The sequence below is a fragment of the Tursiops truncatus genome, chromosome 9, assembly GCF_011762595.2.
Source record: "Tursiops truncatus isolate mTurTru1 chromosome 9, mTurTru1.mat.Y, whole genome shotgun sequence".
Taxonomy (NCBI): Eukaryota; Metazoa; Chordata; class Mammalia; order Artiodactyla; family Delphinidae; genus Tursiops; species Tursiops truncatus.
This window is the reverse complement of record NC_047042.1, coordinates 16,132,846-16,153,247: the sequence shown is the minus strand read 5'-3', so window position 1 is coordinate 16,153,247 and position 20,402 is coordinate 16,132,846. Positions and strand designations below refer to the sequence as shown.

At 34.8% G+C, this 20,402-nt stretch overlaps 1 protein-coding gene across 4 annotated transcripts in view; it reads right to left on the bottom strand.

The window, feature by feature from the left end:
* Positions 1–20,402, bottom strand: part of COG5 (component of oligomeric golgi complex 5) — a 283,948-nt gene that overhangs the window by 145,185 nt on the left and 118,361 nt on the right. For 3 of the 4 annotated variants that reach the window (XM_019940610.3, XM_019940605.3, XM_019940607.3), the window contains one exon: positions 5,162–5,292. In XM_019940610.3, the coding sequence (XP_019796169.1) occupies positions 5,162–5,292 (131 nt within the window). The remainder of the gene's footprint in view (positions 1–5,161; positions 5,293–20,402) is intronic. The other variant, XM_033862890.2, reaches the window with a different exon arrangement.

Below are 20,402 nucleotides of genomic sequence, written 5' to 3'. Positions count from 1 at the left end.
GTTCATAACATCATAATCACTTCCTGTATGCTATGTAGACATTTATTTAGTGAACTTCAATTCTACTTTGTCATCTTAGAGAGACTCTGTCTAGATCATGCTATCATGGTACTTTTAGCTGACAACTGATAAGCACCTGTACTCTGTGTGGACCTGACAGAGGAGGCTTTCTGACTTAGGGAAAAGGCAGGTTCGTGGATGTTTGCCTCCCAGTACTGACAACAATTACAACAGGGGAAATTACAGTCCAGCACAGAGCTGAAAGACCCTCTTCCTTGACTTTTAAAGACACATAAGCACATCATCTTCCTCCATCCTGGAACCTCCAGAAAGCCCAGCACTTGTTTATTGGAAAAGCTTATAATTCACAAGTTAAAGCCATCTTTCTAATTAAAATGTAATCATTTCACTGTGGGGGCCTGGTATCTATGGTGATGCAGGAACTCATCCAGATCAAAATCTCTGTCACCTATTTTTGAAAGCTAGTTACAGCTTGAGGTAATGGAGTCTGTTGTGATCTTGAAAATACTGTAAGGTTCTCTCTTTCTTTGTCTGGCTTCTTTCAATGAAAGATTCTCAGGATCAGCAAAAAAGAGAAATAGGAATCAAGGAAGAGCTGCAGATGGTCCCAATGTTTGGGACAAACACTGCCTGTCGAATTGACGAATGTTTTTCTAATGTGATGATAATGGTATGCTTCACCAGAAGATGAACTCTGGGTCATCAATCCTTCCAAACATTGTGTAAAGAAAGTAGCAGCGGTATCACTACAAACCTTTTCCATATAAACTTAATAAGGCTTTGTGAAGTCAGAAGTTTACTTATAATTTTCTACTGTAAGAAGAAAAAACAGTTCCTTAGTATCTAAATAATTATTTAGTTTATGTCTTCCAAGACATAAATTTTGTAAAACTGTAGTGGAGACTTTGTAAGGCTACAAAAGCTATTAAAACCTACAAATGAATACAGCACATTTAAGCAATTAACTAGGGAAAAAACAGTAATGATCAAAAACAAGTTATCTGCATTTATTTAAAAATTTTTGGTTTTGGAAAAAGAATGCTACAAAAAGAAATTACACTCATTTTCTTTTAGTAAATTTAAGTTTTACAATTAATTGATATTGAAAATGACGGTCCCAACTATATACTCAGTAAAAGAAGATCACTAATATTTTTGAGAAACCAAATTAATGTCAGAAGTTGATTACTAAATTCAAGTAAGGACATGTTAATTTTTCAAAAGTTCCTTGTGTACTGAACATCTCTATTCAGGTTATGAGCCTATAAACTATGAAACTGTGTAATATTTCATGAATGCAATATTACTTCAAAATTAAAATGCTACTGTTTTAGTCTATATATATAATAAATATTAACAATATATTTAACTATTTCAATTATTTCTTATAAATGGGAGAATATATTTCGAGAAGCAAATAGATATAAGCTGCAGCATCTGTTTTAATGGGAAGTGGAAAGAGTATTCCAGGCATAAAAAGAACATGAAAGCCCTAAAGGAGGAAGGAAAATGGGCATGTGAAAAACTAAAAGAAAGCTTGTGAGACTGAGAAATAGAGAACACAGGGGAGAGTGGCATAAAAGGTGTATATTTACATGTTGATGAGAAGAAACAAAGTAAAAGACACAGGATGAAGATATGAGAGACAGAAATATAAACAAGATAAGAAAACGGGATCCAGCGTACAGGTGATGTGAGAGGCACCTCTGTGAAGCAGAAATTAAGGGCATCCGCCTTAGTTGGTATGTGGGGTGAGAGGGTAAGGTTAGTGGAAAGTGGAGAGTCTAAAACAGTCATTTCAGAGAATGGAAAAAAGAAAGATGGCCAGAGAAACATAAAAATTTTGAGGAACTGGTTAAGATTAGTCATCACATGGAAGCTTCCCAAAGAAATTTTAACACTTTAAAAATTCCTTTCTCAATATAAATTGCTTCACAAATTGTCAAATGATTTAAAATGTAATTATTTAACAAAATTAGAATAAACTGCTTGGTTCTATTGAAGAAAGGGGGGTAGCAAGCACTCCAGACCATGACTCTACTGCTTGCTAGCTGAGTAATCTACAGCTAATTTCTTAACCTTTCCAGGCCTTTGTTTCCTTAACTATAAAAAGTGGATAATTATATCTTCCTCACATATTTGTCACTGTGACTGAGATAACAAATGTAAAGTGACTAACACAAAATCCTGGCAGAGAGGAGGCATTCAGTAAAGGTTAGTTTCATCCTTAATTCCCAAACTGCCTGCTGACACAGCTGGATGACACCTCTGACTTGTTGCTTTCTAAGAGGAAAAGGAAAGAGGCTCCAAAACACAGGCTCTTTCCACTAAAACATCCTGCTTCCCAAGAACATTATCTCAGGGACATCATTACTGATAAGGGTTTAATCTCCTCAGCTCTGCAAAGCCAGAAACCTGACTTTGTGAAAATAACGCAGAGTACCCAGGTCTGAGGGAGACAGACACACATGACTAAATTCAGAAATAAATGATGTTATAAACACGAATATCAATTTACACATGATAAATATTGTTAAAATTGTGAAGTGAACCAGAATGTTAATATTGGCAAATCTCCCTTTTGGAAAATTATGGAGGAAGCCAAATTATACTCAGAAGGTTACGTTATACCTATGGAATTTAACGAGACTAAGGAATTGGAAAATATTAATGGCTAATGTCAACAAACTATGATAATATATGCAGCCTTACAGAGACAATATTCCCATCCACTGAGCAGAATCTACTTTACTCTAAACCAGCCTGAAACATACAACAAAATTAAAGCTCCCTGGTTCTACGCAGACCATTTCACACTTACCCATGTAGACACACAATATTTTAGATTTTTTTCTTCTTTACCTTTCTAACAATTTCATAGATTACATACAGGCCACTGGCTAAACAACAACAGTCACCAACGTAAATAATCTTTTGACTAACTTTAGAGTCTGAAAATATAACAACACTATCAATATTTAGGGAATATTCGTTCCTTAAAAGTTTAACAGTTTAATTTCACTATGAGTTAAAAACTGAAGCAAAGTCATATTTGACAACTATTAAAATGTACACATGGGACTTCCCTGGTGGCGCAGTGGTTAAGAATCTGCCTGCCAATGCAGGGGACACAAGTTCCATCCCTGATCTGGGAAGATCCCACCTGCCGCGGAGCACCTAAGCCTGTGCGCCACAACTACTGAGCACGCGTGCCACAACTACTGAAACCCGCGCACCTAGAGCCCGTGCTCCGCAAAAAGAGAAGCCACTGCAATGAGAAGCCCGCACACCACAACGAAGAGCAGCCCCCACTCGCCGCACTAGAGAAAGCCTGCGCGCAGCAGCGAAGACCCAACACAGCCAAATAAAATAAAATAAATAAATTTATATTAAAAAAATGTACACAAAATAGCAACATACCTAAAATAAGTTTGCTTAGGCACAACTATCCTAGAAAATATTTTCCCACTTTAAATATATGAGAATACAATAAAAAATAAGCCTTTAAAAGTAACCACTTCTTTGTGTTAAAATCCCCCATCTCTATTAAAAATAGTATTTTAGTTCTACAAACTGTGATATTGTCTCCTTTCTGCCATTATTAGTTTTCATTTCCATGACTCTAAAATACAGTAAATTATTAAGAATTGCATAAATTAAAGATATATGCATACATATACATACATACATAGCAATAAAAACTTCACAGGTAAAAAAATACTAAACAGTATTTATAAAGTTTTAAATCTCTAATGTAGTGATAATAGGAACATTAGACAAATACAAAAATCTTGTGATGCTGCACTTTCTGAAATGTTACTTGTTTCCTTTCCTGCAACTAAATGAGCTGGGCTAAAGCCATTTTCTATAGAAATATTCATGTTAATTCAAAATTGACTTGGAATTCCTTAAATATTTCTTTGAGAATAAAATTTCCTCTATTATTTGATGTAGACAAGTATCTTATTTTTAAACAGTATAAGCATTTTATCTTCACAGTGAGACTGCGAGTTAAAACATGATTGGCAGCAGATAAAACTAAACTCTAGCATTAGAATAAAAGCTACCTTTGGGAAAGAAAGAGAGAGGAGTGATTGTGAGAGGGAGTGAAGAGACTCCAGGAATGCTGGTAACGTCCTATTTCTTGACCTGGGTTTTTATTTCACAGGTGTGTTCACACTGCGATATTTCATTCTACATGTATGTCTATAATTTGTTCACTTTTCATTATATATATGATAATCAACTTTAAAAATTCATTCAAAACAGTAACTGACATTCAGTTATTTTTAATTACAACAGTTAAGAACTGGAAGTCAAATAAATACCTTCCTGATTCAGAGACTACTTAAAGAACTGAATATTTATAAAACTGTTTTTGTCCAATACAAATGCACAAAATGAAATTCCTGGTTTAAAGAATATGAATTTTAAAATGGATACTAATAATGGTATTTGGGTCCAGTACAAATGGAGAAAATATCTGGGTGCAATACAAATGTAGAAAAACTGAGATTTATATCTAATTTGTTGATTCTACTACATCAACACCTCTAGGTTTCTTGTAATTCAGAAAATTAAGCATCAGGAAAATGATATCTTAGGAGAAATCTCGAGTCAATTTCTAAAAAAAAAATTCTGGCACAGTGATTATTCAGGGTGCAAGGTTCTGGGGTTAGAGTACTTAATGTTTGCCAGACTACATCATTTATTGGATGTGTGATCTTCGACCAATTATTTAAGCTCTCAGTTTCCCCATTTGTAAAATGGAAATAGCAGTAATACCATCCTTACTGGGTTGCTGAAAAGCTTAAATGAGTACCAGTGACTTGGACAAAGGAAGCCTACGCAACATCTGTTAACTATCTATCTACATATACACATTATATTAAAATATATTTCATATTATATACATTTTACATTAGAAATCTTAGAATCCATTTTCAGTAGAATTAAGTAAATATATATTTAAAAAATTTTCCTTGTACTTATTTTATGCCCTACTCTCCAATTCAAATTGTAGACATAGTTCTTCAGTGATAAAATAAGGATATACATTACTTTTTTCAACACAAAATCAAATGTTCATCTGTATTATGACACATTTTTCACATTAAAAAAGTGACATTATTTGTATTACCTGAGTCTCCACACCCTGCTCCAGGAGGCGCTTAGCTTGATTTTCCACTTCAAGTCGAGCTCTCGCAACAAAAAGTAGATCATTTTCTATTACTTCTATTCCAGCAAGATCTATTCCTTGAGAAAGATAATCTATTAAAAAAATACACACATTTAAATATTTCAATATTGAATAAATATCAAGGTATCAAAACATCATGTCTAACTTCTCTGAAATATTATAGAATTGCTGTTGAACACTATTCCCTTTCAAAATCTGTATTTTAAAAAACATAGTTACCCAAACATTTTCTACTTAATAAGTAACTTTACTCTGGAGCAAAAAGTTCCAAACATTACAGAGTTGGTAAAGCAAGAGTAGAATTATGATTATTATAAATTCAAAGTAATGTCAACAAGTTACCAAAAAAATGTGCCAAATTTAATATAAATAAAGATCCTGATGATCTTAGAAATTTCTCAAGTTGCAGGACAGTTTTAAAAATTATTCTATAATAAAAAAACTTTTGAAACAAATGTCCACCACTTGGACAATGATAAATTAATTATGAAAAAACTTTAGCACGCTACCACTTTACATGATCACACAATAGACCTAATTTACTTACTTCCATTGAAGGATTTTCATGATATGACTGAATGAAAAAAATTACACAAAGAACTTAACTCCATTTATATAATTACATATAAAATGATTACATACTATATAATTCTATAAACTTTATTTTCTATAAGTAGAATTATAGAATTTAGTTTACAGAATTATAACTCTATTCATAGAATTATACATATTCTACTTAGAGAGTTATATACACAGGGCAAGAAGTGTGAAAAGGTATCCACCAAGAAGTTAACAACAGTTGTCTCTGCACATTTAGATTTTGAGAAATGTATTTAATGGCTTAATCTTAGACATATCTGAGGTAACTAAAATGCTACAAATGAAGGTCAAGGTTTCATTATCCATCTTAGACACAGTTCTAAAAAACGTATTTTCTATTTTAACAAGAAAAATTGTTTCTAAAAAACAAAAATGATTTAGATAGAAGATGACTGTTTTCCAGTTACTCAACAGAATATCAAGTGTGTTTTTCACTATATTCTCTAATTAGAATTTTTAAATTTTAAGTCTTAAAATATATCCCTAGCACTTACATATTGTCATATTTTTCTTCAGCTGGGTCACAACGCACTGCCTAGGTGAAACTACATTAAAGCATCCAGTACAATGCTAACTAACCACTTAGCACTCAAATATCTGCTGATTGCACACAGTATAGTTAGTTCTACACTAGAGGACAGAAGGAAACAATGTAAAGGGCATCTAATAGTGGTTATTGCCAACTGTCCTTCAACCATAAGCATTTTTAAATGTGTCTATCTAAAGGGACTTACAGCTTTCTACAGTGGGAAGAGTACTGAAAATGCCTTTAAATCATTTGAGTTTACATTCAGCCTCATAATTTACTCACTAGGTGATCATAATCATGTGATATACCCTGAGTCTCAATTTTTTTCATCTGTAAAATGACAATAATTTATAATTCACACCCTACATAACTCTTATCATCAGAATCAAAATAAATTCATGAATACCAAAGTACTTTATACACCAATCTATCATGTAAATGTAGGGTGGATTATAATCCAGAGAAAATCTTTTTAATCTGATTTTTAAATTTTACTTTTCAGAAAATTTTGAGAAAATTATGTTTAACCTAAGTTGTGGTAATGATCAAGACCTAAACTGACATTTCTCTGAAGACATACACATGGCCAACAGGCACATGAAAAGATGTTCAACACCACTAATTATTAAAGAAATGCAAATCAGCAACACAATGAGGTATCACCTCACACTAGTCAGAATAGCTATCATCAAAAAGTCTACAAATATTAAAGGCTGGAGAGGGTGTAGACAAAAGGGAACCCTCCTACACTGTTGGTGGGAATGTAAACTGGTGCAGCCACTATGAAGAACCGTATGGATATTACTTAAAAAGCTAAAAACAGACTCACTATATGACCCAGCAATTCTACTCCGGGCACATATCCAGAAAAAACTCTAATTCAAAAAGATAGATGCACCCCAATGTTCAGAGAAGCACTATTTCCAACAGCCAAGACATGGAAGCAACCTAAACGTCCGTCAACAGATGAATGGATAAAGAAGATGTGGTATATATAAACAATTTCAGCCATAAAAAAGAAATAATGCCATTTGCAGTAACATGGATGGACCTAGAGATTATCATACTAAGTGAAGTAAGTCACACAGAGAAAGACAAATATCACATGGTATCACTTATATGTGGAATCTAAAAAAAAGATACAAATGAACTTACTTCCAAAACAAAAATAGACTCACAGACATAGAAAACAAACTTATGGTTACCAAAGGGAAAAGTGGGGGGATAAATTAGGAATTTGGGATTAACAGATACACACTACTGTATATAAAATAGATAAAAAGATGCTACCGTATAGTGCAGGAAACGACATTCAATATCTTGTAATAACCTATAATGGAAAAGAAACTGAAAAAGAATATATATATATGTATGTGTATAACTGAATCACTATGCTGTACACCTGAACCACTGTTAATCAACTATACTCCAATAAAATGTTTAATACAATTAAATTTAAAAATTAAAACAATTTTTCAAGAGGATGGGTAAGATAAACAAATTTTTTTTTTTTTTTTTTGGTCAAATGTACTCCATTTTGAAATTTAAGATACTAAAAAATACATTCTGATTTCCCCCACTTTCACTGTCCTGGTCTCAAATCACTAAAAGTTTAGAATAAACTTCTTACACTTTGCCCCAAGCAGTCACTTGATCTCAGTGATTGATTACTGCATTATTTCCTAGGATTGCCCTTTTTTTTCCTTTAGTCTTCAAACTAAACCTCAATGGCATAAAAATTATTTATAACTAAAATACATGGGCTTCCCTGGTGGTGCAGTGGTTGAGAATCGCCTGCCAATGCAGCGGACATGGGTTCGAGCCCTGGTCCGGGAAGATCCCACATGCCGTGGAGCAACTAAGCCCGTGCGCCACAACTACTGAGCCCGCACTCTAGAGCCCACAAGCCACAGCTACTGAAGCCCGCACGCCTAGAGCCCGTGCTCCGCAACAAGAGAAGCCACCGCAATGAGAAGCCCGTGCACCGCAACGAAGAGTAGCCCCGGCTCGCCGCTACTAGAGAAAAGCCCGTGGGCAGCAACGAAGACCCAACGCAGCCAAAAATAAATAAATACATTTATTAAAAATAAAATAAATTAATTAACTTAATTAAATTTAAAAATTACATGCCAATCATTTTCATAGGCTTTCAATGTTCTAGTTGTTACTACACATGGCTACCAGAATAAACGTTCTCATCATATTCCTCTCCCATTCATGGAATCTACTGCTTCCTGTTGACTAATGTTAACCTCCTTCCACAAATCCTCCTTTGTGATACAAATTCCCCTTAAGATTTCAAAATCCTCACTCCCTCTTCCTTTACTAGCATCCTCCTCTATTTAGAAAAAAAAACAAAAAGAAGAGTAATTATAGTGTGCTAAGTGACTCAGCTATGCATTTACTTTTCACAATAATGTTAGCACTACATTATTTATTGGGGATAAAAGAGATGAGGGAAGAGTACAGGTGTGAAGTTGGGATGGTGTTGGAAGTTGGAAAAAATGAAGGAGACTAAATCTTCATGCTTCAAAGTGGGAAGCCAAAGAAGTTAAAAATTACGAATTGGAAATACAGGCAGGTGATTTAGAGCTATGGAGCTAAATAGCAAAAGAATCAGCAAAAATGGTGAAAATGGTGGCCTCTAGGGAAAAGTAAACGGGGCAGAAAAAAGGGCAGGGACTTGCTATTTTTAAGAATAAACTTTGGATAACTACTTGAATATGTTATACATGCATACTTTCGTAACAAATAAAACCAAATTAAAGAGTACATGGGAAGTCAAAATAATAATATAAAAATTAAAATAAGGTGGCTAACTAATAAAAAATTTGTATCCTCTAAATCAATGATTCTCTTTCTAAAATAAGTAATATTTAAAAAGAAGAAAAAAGTGAATATATTTGGAAAGATATTTTCTACAATGTTAATTGTAACAGTAAATACATACATACATACATATAAATATATGTATGTATATGTGTATGTTATGTATATGTTGTATGTGTGTGTGTGTGTATATATATATATATATATAAAGAGAAACATTGTAAATGAGAAGAAAACACTTTGGAAATCAATTTGGATAATCTAATAAGATTTCATATGAATATCCCTATGACCAAAATATGCCACTCCTAGGCACATAACTCAGAGAAATTCTCATATTTGTATATTGGAAGACGTATACAAGAATGTTCATAAAAGCACTGTAAAAAACAAAACAAAGCTGTATATAACTGAAATGACCATCAACTGGAGAACAGATAAAAATATATTCCTTCAAAATACTACTACAGAAGAGTAAAAACAAACAATGACAAGTATACACATCAATAATGACGTCTCTCAATAACAATGTTAAGGAAGAACAAGTTTCAGAAGAATACACACAGCAAGAGGTAATTTATATTAAGACATGTATAATTAAACAATATATTATTTAGGGACACATATAAACAATAACAACCTTTAGAAAAGTTATAGAGATAGGTGATACCACACGCTTATAATATTCTAAAACTTAAACTTGGTAGGTAGTATTTGTAGTTTACACATGTTAAAAATGTTTCTGCATTTTTATATTTTTCCATTAAATATTAAATAAGTATGAACCAATGGCACAGATTATAGTATTATAAACAAGGACATTACAAGAGTTATAACTGTATTTCACGTGTTCAAAACAGAAAAGACTAAACATGTTAGTAAAGACATGGGTAATAAAGTAAGGCACAAATCGAACTTCTAGAGATAAGAAGTACAAACGCTAGATGGGATTAATGGCATATGAGCCACTGTAGGAAAAACAGAATACGCTGTCTAATGAAAAAGAGTTTCATGCTAGGATTATTAACTGGTAACTGAATAAAGGCTTTTCTTTTCCTTTTGAAAATATCATGCTCGGGCTTCCCTGGTGGTACAGTGGTTGAGAGTCCGCCTGCCAATGCAGGGGACGCGGGTTCGCGCCCCGGTCCGGGAAGATCCCACATGCCGCGGAGCGGCTGGGCCTGTGAGCCATGGCCGCTGAACCTGCGCGTCCGGAGCCTGTGCTCCGCAACGGGAGAGGCCACAACAGTGAGAGGCCTGCGTACCGCAAAAAAAATAAAAAAATAAAATAAAGAAGGGAAGGGCTTCCCTGGTGGCGCAGTGGTTGAGAGGTCTGCCTGCCGATGCAGCGGACACGGGTTTGTGCCCCGGTCCGGGAAGATCCCACATGCCACGGAGCGGCTGGGCCCGTGAGCCATGGCCGCTGAACCTGCGCGTCCGGAGCCTGTGCTCCGCAACGGGAGAGGCCACAACAGTGAGAGGCCTGCGTACCGCAAAAAATAAAAAAAATATATATCATGCTCATTTTTGAAAATCAGAAAAATACTTCAAAGAAGGGAAATTATATAACCCACAACACAGAGGCAACAACTGCCAAGTGGATTATTGGAATACATGTGAATATGTCTCACAAATTTGTGAATCTTCAAATTCTCAAGTAGTTCCAAAACAGCATATATCCTCCCCCTAGATATTTATGTGAGAAAGAGCAGAAAAAGCAAAAATTGACATACAGGGACTGGGCAGCTGGCTACACTGAAGAAAGTGACTCCCTCCTACACACTGACTTTGCAAAGAGCACAATGCAGATAAGCGCCTCAGAGAAATCTCAAGCAACCTTCAGATATTCCTAAAATACTCAAAATCTTGTTTGTATCTACTATATTCCTTTAAATTCTTACCCTACTTTTTAAACTACCCACGAGTTATTTTGTTTATGTTTTTATCTGTAATTATACTTATTTACAATGTCTTCTTTATTAACTATGTTATAAGCATTCACCCATACTATGATAGTACTTATAAATATGTTTTTGACAGTATTTCATCAAATAAATGAACAAAAATTACTTAACCATCTGCCTAAATGGAATATTTATCATAAATACATATAAGAATTTTAAATATCTATAATTATTTCCTTGGGAAACAAAGCAGAATTACCAGATCAAAGTAACAATTTTAAGCTTATTGATACAAATTATCAAACTACTTTTCAAAATGACTATACTACTTTAAACATTTTCCTAATAATCTATGGGAGTTACTTAACCATGGATAGCACTGGATGTTATTCCTGTATTGAATATTTTATACACCGCTAGAAGTATGTTCTTATTGAGGGTCTGACATGAATTTTTAAATGATGAGGCTGAATAACTTTTACTATCTGTATCTCCTTTTGATAATCTCTACATCATTTTTACTCCCTATCATTTTTATATCACTTTATATTAATTATACGATAATATTCACTGTTTACCTATCATATTTGCTATGAGTATTTTCCCAGTCTGCTGGTTTGTTCATTTTTAGTTATTTATTTATACATTACTTCCTAAGGCCATTTCCAGAATACATTCATACAATTATGTTATCTAAAAGCTCCACATCTGATTTTTCTACACAGCCCTGATTATTTAGAAACTTCAGACTAAAGCCTGTCTTTTACAAAAGCAAACAGCAAAATGTAAGTCTGTGATTTATAAAGGGTTATCTGGCAAACTGATGAATAATAATCTGGAGAGCAAAGCTGTCATTGTAGAATCCATTCAACAAAAAGTTTACCTTAAATCAAAATAAATAATATTGTAAGATCAGGGCTTATCACAACGACTACATTTTAACTTGTTCTGCAACATCAATCTTCCTTGCCACCTTATCATATGTTTTATAAAAACACAGTTCCTAGACAATACTGAGCTCAATAACAAATGTAAATGAAGACAAAACAAACCACCACCACAAAACATCACCAAACAACATGGATGCCACAGGGTTACAATATTGATAAAATTAATTCACCCAATCAACGAGATCTAAGTGTCCAGTTACTGAAGGTATCATCATCACCATCATCATAAAAACAACACCATCATCATCACAGAATACTTATTTGTTATTTGTAACAAATGGCTAAGTCTAAGATAGGGTTATTTTAAATATTCCCCTCCCAGCTCATTAAAAAAAAAAAAAAAAAAAAAAACTGTTTCACTAAAGAAACCTTAGAAAACACATAAAGTTAGAGAAAAAGTAAAAGTCAAAAACCCCAAGAAAACTTCAATAATGACAACTACATATACATACTGATTTTCATTTTCTTATTCTAGGTGTAAAATGTTTGTTTATATTTGACATACTTTAATCATATTCAAGTAGATATCTTGAATCTGATGAGAAAACAGCCTATAGGAAAAAATATCTTCAAGAAAAATGTTTCTGTAAAATTGCAGTGCTTTCAATAATGTATAAAATAAATAAAAACATAATGAAATTATAAAGCAAACTTTTTAAAAAGTAATGTGGTATTTGCACAAAAGTAAAAATGACATAGAGAATCGAGAACAAAATAACGGGTTTAAAAGGGGTAAGGTTTTAATATATAATAACCAAAATATAACTAAACAAATAGGAAAAATTATTTTTAAAAAGCATCTCACAATATATAAAACCAATCATAGAAAAAAGATTTAAACAATATAAAATACTTATTCCCACTACAGGGGAAAATAATTCCTTAACCAAACAAACTATAAGACAAATTTCACAACTACTAATATATACATTTTCTAACGTCTTCTAATGAAAAAATAAAATCAGAAAAAGAATAAAAGTAATTTGAAGTAAATTAAACACTTAAAGGTATTACCATTAAAAACATATAAAGAATTTATAGTTATCAGTGGGTAACTAATCAAACGAACATTAAAAAAACAAGTTCATGTAAGAGAAAATTCAGGATTAAGTCAATGTCTGAAAATCTATTAAAGCTTTCTGATAATCTTTGAAATTTATCCTTACGTAAAATAATAGTACATGATTACTGGAGCACTTATAACATCAATAAAAATAGCATTTACTTAAAGTCAATTCTATTCAAGAAAACAGGTATATCCTTTCAAAGGCAGAATATCACAGAAAGAAGGCTGAGTTAGGAATGAGAATACCTGAACTTTATTCTACTCAATTCTATGACCTGAGAAAAATCACTTAACCTTTCTGAGATTCCATAAGTAAACAATAAAAAACCTGTGTTACAAATCACACAGGGTTGTATGGATCAAATGAGATAATATGTATGAAGAACGTTTTGTAAACCACCAAACGCATGTAAGTAGTTTCTTATTTTCATAAATGGGGTATTAGTTACTAACCCCCCCTTTTTTTTTAGTGGAGGGAGGAAGGGAAAAGGGCCTTGAAAAACATAATCTTTAGGAGTTCAGTATTACACAAAAAAAAAAAAAACCCAAAAAACATAAAGGTAAAATTTGTACTTTTCTAACCAATCCTTAGTTGATACTACTGCTTAAACTATGCATAAAATAAGCCTCAGGCTTAAGTAAACTCCTTTGTGTGAAATCTTTATACTTCAAGTCCAAAGTCTCAGGGCTGAGCTTGTTCTTCAAAGCTTTGTGAAAATTTAGCATCAAAAGCCTTATTTTTTTTTCTGGCTCTCACTTTAGGGTGGGGAAAAACCTTACTATTAAAAAAGGGGATTAGTTTTCCTTTCCTAAGTCTTACTCTTTTTTCCAGCAAGCACAAAAAAATTGCCCAGGGCCATAGATAAATACAGAAAAAAAGAAGAAGACAGTGTATTTTCTATCTTTCCTTTGGGCACAGTTGGGTTTTGTGTTTTTTTCCCCCTTCCCTTGACTTTCTAACCATGGTGCTGTTGCTATGACATTATAATTTTAAAACATGGATTTATATAAAACCAACCTTTTTCCCCTCCAGGAAGATAATTCAGATGCTATATTTAGTGCCTACCTTCCAAACATTATCTAACCAGGAGTCAATACCCCTCCCTCAACAACTGAGAAGCACTAGATAAAATCAACAAGGAATAGAAAAAATGACCACCATAAAACAAGGGAAACTAGTTGACATCAACAGAGCACTCCACCCAACAAAAACAGAATATACATTCTGTTCAACTACACACGGAACGTTAACCAAGACAGAGGATGTCCTAGATCACAAAACAAACAACTTACATTTAAAAGAAATGAAATCATACAATTCAATTGATCATAATAGAATCAAACTAAGAATCAGCAATAGAAAAATACCTATAAATTTTCTAAACATTTCAAAATTAAACAACACATTTCCAGATAATCAGTGGATCACAAAAGATCTCAAAGGAAATTTTTTTAGAAATATTGAACTGAACGAAGATGAAAAAACAACATCGAAATCTGTGGGATTCAACCAAGGCGGGAGTTGGAAGAAATTTAATAACACTAGATGCATTCTTAGAAAAAGATGTGTTATTAGGGAAAAAAAAGGTCTCAATAATGCAAGCTATTGCCTCAAGAAAATAGAAAAAAAGCAAAATAAACCCAAAACAAGCTGAAGAAAGGGACTAAAAAAGATATCAGAAAATCAATGAAATTGAAAACAAAAATAACAGAAAACCAATCAAACCAAAAGTAGACTCTTTGCAAGTATCAATAAAATTAATAAACCCCCAGAAAGACCAAGAAAGAAAAAGCATAGAAGACAAATTACCAATTACAGGAGTGAAAAACATGATACCACTACAGAACTCACAGCATTAGAAGTATAATGGAATACTTTGAATAGCTCTACAACTTAGAAGAAATTATCAGAACTCATACAAGATGACCTGAAAATATAACTATTAAAGAAACTGAATTTGTAATTCAAAACATTCTGAATTAGAAATCTACAAACCCAGATGGTCTCACTATCATGGAAAAAAGAAACAATCCAATACTACACAATGGAAGAAGGAACACTTCTCAAAACTAGATCAAAAAAAAAAGCTGCAAACATTCTCTCTCAAGAGTATAGACACAGAAATCCTCAAAATATTAGCAAATCTGATTACCTACTAAAAAAACAAAGATATTAGCAAACAAACAAAACTACAGAACCATCTCCCTTAAAAGCACAGATGCAAAAATCCTCACCAAATTTTAGCAAATAGGATCTAGTAATATATAAAAATAATAATACATCATGACCAAGAGGAGTTTCCTCTTAGAATACATGGAAGATAAACTTTGATAATTTAAATATGTTTATTATAAAAACTTAAAGTAACAAATAAACATAACACAAACAGCTTTACAGCTAATAAGCCAACAAATGAGGTAAACCGTAGTCATCAAAAACACTCCAAAAGAAAGCAGAAGAGAAAATGAGAAGCAATGAAAAGATGATACAAACGGAATAGCAAGATGGTAGCATTAAATATAATCACATCAATAATGCAATGAAATCTAAACTGCCTAAACATCCTAAATATGATGCAGAGATTATAAAACTGGATTAAAAAAAGGACTATAGATAGCCTATTAAAAAACTCATGAAAAACATGAAGACACAAATAAGTTAAAAGTGAAAAGACAGAAAAAGATATATAAAGCTGGATTATTATCAAAATGGTGGAATAGGAGGACGTGTAGCTCATCACGACCCCTACAAAAACATAGCAAAAATACTATACAGGTGGAACAATTCTCACAGACAACTAAGTGGAAACTGGCAAAAGAACTCCTATACCACCGAAGCTGCAAGAAAGATCTCCACGTAACTGGGTAGGACAGAAAAAGGCATAGGGCTGAGACTCCCACCCGTGAGAGGGATCTGAGAGGAAGAAAAGGTCCACACAGGCACTCACCCACCCTGGGGAGCAAGCAGGACAGGCCACAATCTGGGAATCAGAGTCCCAAGGTCTTGCACAGAGGAGGACAACCCCCCTTGGCTGCTGGGAGGTCCCTGGGACAGATGAAGGGCTGGAGATGCCTAGACTCTACTCACAAGGAGCACGCACATGATGGCTTGCCACGAGTCAGGACAGAGAGAGCCTTGCACTGGAGGCTGCTGCCTTGCCACACTCTCTAATCCGGACGAGGCAAACACCTCAGCCCTACCACACCACAGCTTGGTACAAGATCTCAGCCAACCGGGTCCTCGTCTAGCTACGCACAGACAGGTAGGTGGTGGGGCCGGGTCGGAGGGCCTGGGATGTGATCCAGGTGGGGCGGGTGGCGGCTACGGTCAATGCACGCTCAGGTGGTGCTGCAAACATGCCATGGTTCATCTCCCACCAGAGTGAATGCTCCAGTCCCCACCACACTCCACATCGCAGCTTAGCACGGGATCTGGGGCAGATAGGTCTTGGGAGAAGACAGCCACCGAGGCAATCTAGATCTCTGGCAGCAGCACGGCCACCTCAATGCCTGCAGTCACAATGCCTGAAACCCCAGTCCCAGCCTAGAGAACTCTCCAGCCCTGCCCACTCCACACCAAAGACCTGAACTAGATCTGGGACGAATACAACAGGGGAAGGGATGCAAACGTGAGCTGCATGTGAACAGAGCCACAGACACCTACACAGGTGGTACTTAGACTCTCCGTGAGTGAAGGGGCTTTACTTGCTTCACTTGCTCCTTTGGAGCAGGACAGGCACTAAAGGGGAAAGGAACATGATCCAGCCTGATTCTCAGAGCTTCTACTCCAACAACTGGGAAGCAGATCCTGCACCTGACAGGATGGTGAGAGCCACAAAGCAGAGGGGACATCCCACTTCACAGGTTTTAGATCCCCTAACATCAACCACACCCCTTCCCTATCAAGGTGATAACAACCAGCACACCTTGAGGAAGGACATGACTGGTGTCTCTATCAAAACTAGCCCTCGCACCAAAGACACTGGACATACACGTCTACACAGAAAGCTCCCTCATAAAAACACCTCTTCAAGACCATGATAGATAACTGTTTCTCCTAAATTCACTGAGACAGAAAGTTAAAATGAAAAGGCAAAGGAACTACTCCCAATTAAAAGAGTAAGAGATATACCCTGAAAAAACAGATAATAAAACAGAGCTCACCAGTCTACCAGACCATGAGTTCAAAAAGGTGGTAATAAAAATGCTAACTGAATTAAGAAAGATTATCGACGGAAACGCAGATCACTGTAACAAGGAACTAGAAACTACGAAGATGAAACAATCAAAGATAGATAATTCAATTTCCAAGATAAAAAGCAATCTAGAAGTAATGAACAGCCAAATAAATGACATAAAAGAGCATAAGTGGGGAATTCCCTGGTGGTCCAGTGGTTAGGACACAGCACTTTCACTGCCATGGCCCTTGGGGTTCAATCCCTGGTTGGGGAAGTAAGATCCTACAAGCTACATGGTGCGGACAAAACAAACAAATAAACAAATAAATAAGTGATCTAACTGTAAGATAGAATAATGGAAATCACCCAGTCAGAATAGCAGACAGAAACACAAATGGAAAAAAAAAAAAGAAAGCAATGTGTGAGATCTATGGGATGACATAAATGCCAAGCTATGCATAATAGGGGTTCCAGAAGAAGAAGGGAGGATCAAAAATGTATTTAAAGAAATTATGGCTGGAAACATCCCAACACTAAAGAAGGAAACAGATATCCAGGTACAGGAAGTGCAGAGGGTCCCAAACAAGATGAGTCAAAACAGACTCACAACAAGCTGTATCATAATTAAAATGGCAAAAGTAAAAAATAAAGAGAGGATTCTAAAGACAGCAAGAGAAAAAGAGTCCTTTACAAGGGAACCCCCCCATAAGGCTGTCAGCTGATTTCTCTGCAAAAACTTTGCAAGCGAGAAGACAGTGGCATGATATACTCAAAGTCCTGAAAGGGAAAAGCCTTCTACCTAGGATACTCTACCCAGCAAGATTATCTTTTCTTTTCTTTTTTTTTTTTTGCCATGCCATGCACAGCACACGAGATATTAGTTCCCTGACCAGGGATAGACCTCACGCTCCCTGCAGTGGAAACACAGAGTCTTAACCACTGGACCACTGGGGAAGTCCCAAGATTATCATTTAGAATAAAAGGAGAGACAAAGAATTTCTCAGACAAGCAAAAACTAAGAAAATTCAGCAATACTAAACCTACCCTAAAAGAAATACAAAAGCATCTTCTCTAAATAGAAAATAGACAAGAACCTATAGAAAAGGGAAAATCACAATAGGAAAAGGCAAATATAGTAAGGACTGAAAAATCACTTAAATAAGCCAGTACACAGTAAAAAAAAAAAAAAAAACTGTAAAAGTGATTGTAACTACAATGAAAAGTAAAAGGATAAGCACGAAGACTTAAAAAAAGGACATAAAAGTCACAAAATTTGGGGGAGGGGAATATAAAAATGTAGGTCTTTTAGAATGTGTTTGAACTTGAATGACTATCAGTTTAAAGCAAACTGATTTAGTTACGGATCAACGTATTGAACTCCATGGTAACAACAAATCAAAAACGTACAAAAGTAAGTGAAAAAAAAAAAAACGTACAAAAGGTTCACAAAACAAACAAAAAAAACCAAACAAAAAAGGAACTCAAGCATACTACAAAAGAAAATCATCAAAATACAAAAGGAAAAATGAAAAGAAGAAGAAATGAACAAAGAAGAACTACAGAAACAGCTGGAAAACAAGGCTTAAAATGGCAATAAATACATACCTATTAACAATTACTTTAAATATCAATAGAATAAATGCTCTGATCAAAAGTCACAGAGCAGCAGATTGGATTAAAAAAAAAAAGAACCTGGAATATTCTGCCTACAAAAGACTCACTTCAGGCGAAAGACATGCACAGACTGAAAGTCAGGGGATGGAAAAAGATATTTCATGCAAATGGAAACAACAAGAAAGTGGGGAAGCAATACTCATATCAGACAAAACAGACTTTAAAACAAAGGCTATAAAGAAAGACAAAGAAGAGTACTATAGAGTAAGAAAGGGATCAATACAAGAAGAGGATATTACATTCATTGACATATATGCACCCAATATAGAGCCCCTAAATCTATAAGGCAAATACTAACAGACATAAAAGGAGAAACTGACAATAATACGATAATAGTAGGAGACTTTAACACTCCACTGGCATCAATGGATATCCAGGCAGAAAATCAATAAGGCAACAGAGGTCCTAAATGACATAAAAGATAAGTTGGATTTCATTGATATGTCCAGGACACAACATCCAAAAAAAGCAGAATATACATTTTTCTCAAGCATGCATAGAACATTCTCTAGGATAGATCACATACTAGGTCAGAAAACAAGCCTCAACAAATTTTAGAGGATAGAAATTATTTCAAGCAACTTTTCTGACCACAATGGTATGAAATTAGAAATCAACTACAGAAAGAAAAACAAGGAAAGAACAAACACGTGGAGACTAAACTGTACATTACTAAAAAAACCAATGGGTCAACGATGAAATCAAAGAAGAAATCAGCAAATACCTTAAGAAAAATGAAAATGAAAACACAATTGTACAAAATCCATGGGACACAGCAAAAGCAGTTCTAAGAGAGAAGTTCAGAGCGATTCACGCCTTCCTCAAGAAACAAGAAAAATCACAAATAAATAACCTAACTTACCATCTAAAAGAATCAGAAAACAAACAAAGCCCAAATTCAGCAGAAGGAAGGAAATAATAAAGATCAGAAAGGAAATAAAACAGAGATCAAAAAGAGTAGAGGGGCTTCCCTGGTGGCACAGTGGTTGAGAGTCCACCTGCTGATGCAGGGGACGCGGGTTCGTGCCCTGGTCCAGGAAGATCCCACATGCCACGGAGCGGCTAGGCCCGTGAGCCATGGCCGCTGAGCCTGCGCATCTGGAGCCTGTGCTCCACTGCGGGAGAGTCCACAACAGTGAGAGGCCCACATACTGCAAAAAAAAAAAAAAAAAAAAAAAAAAGAGTAGAAAAGATCAATAAAAACAAGAGCTGGTTTTTTGAAAAGATAAATAAAATTGACAAACCTCTAGCCAGGCTCACTAAGAAGAGAGAGAACCCAAATAAAATAAGAAAGAGGAAAAATACCAACTAATACCACTGATACAAAATATCATAAGAGAATACTATGAACAGCTATATGCCAACAAATTGGACAAGCTGCAAGAAATGGAAAGGTTCTAGAAACATGCAGCCTGCAAACACTGAGTCAAGAAGAAATAGATAACATGAAC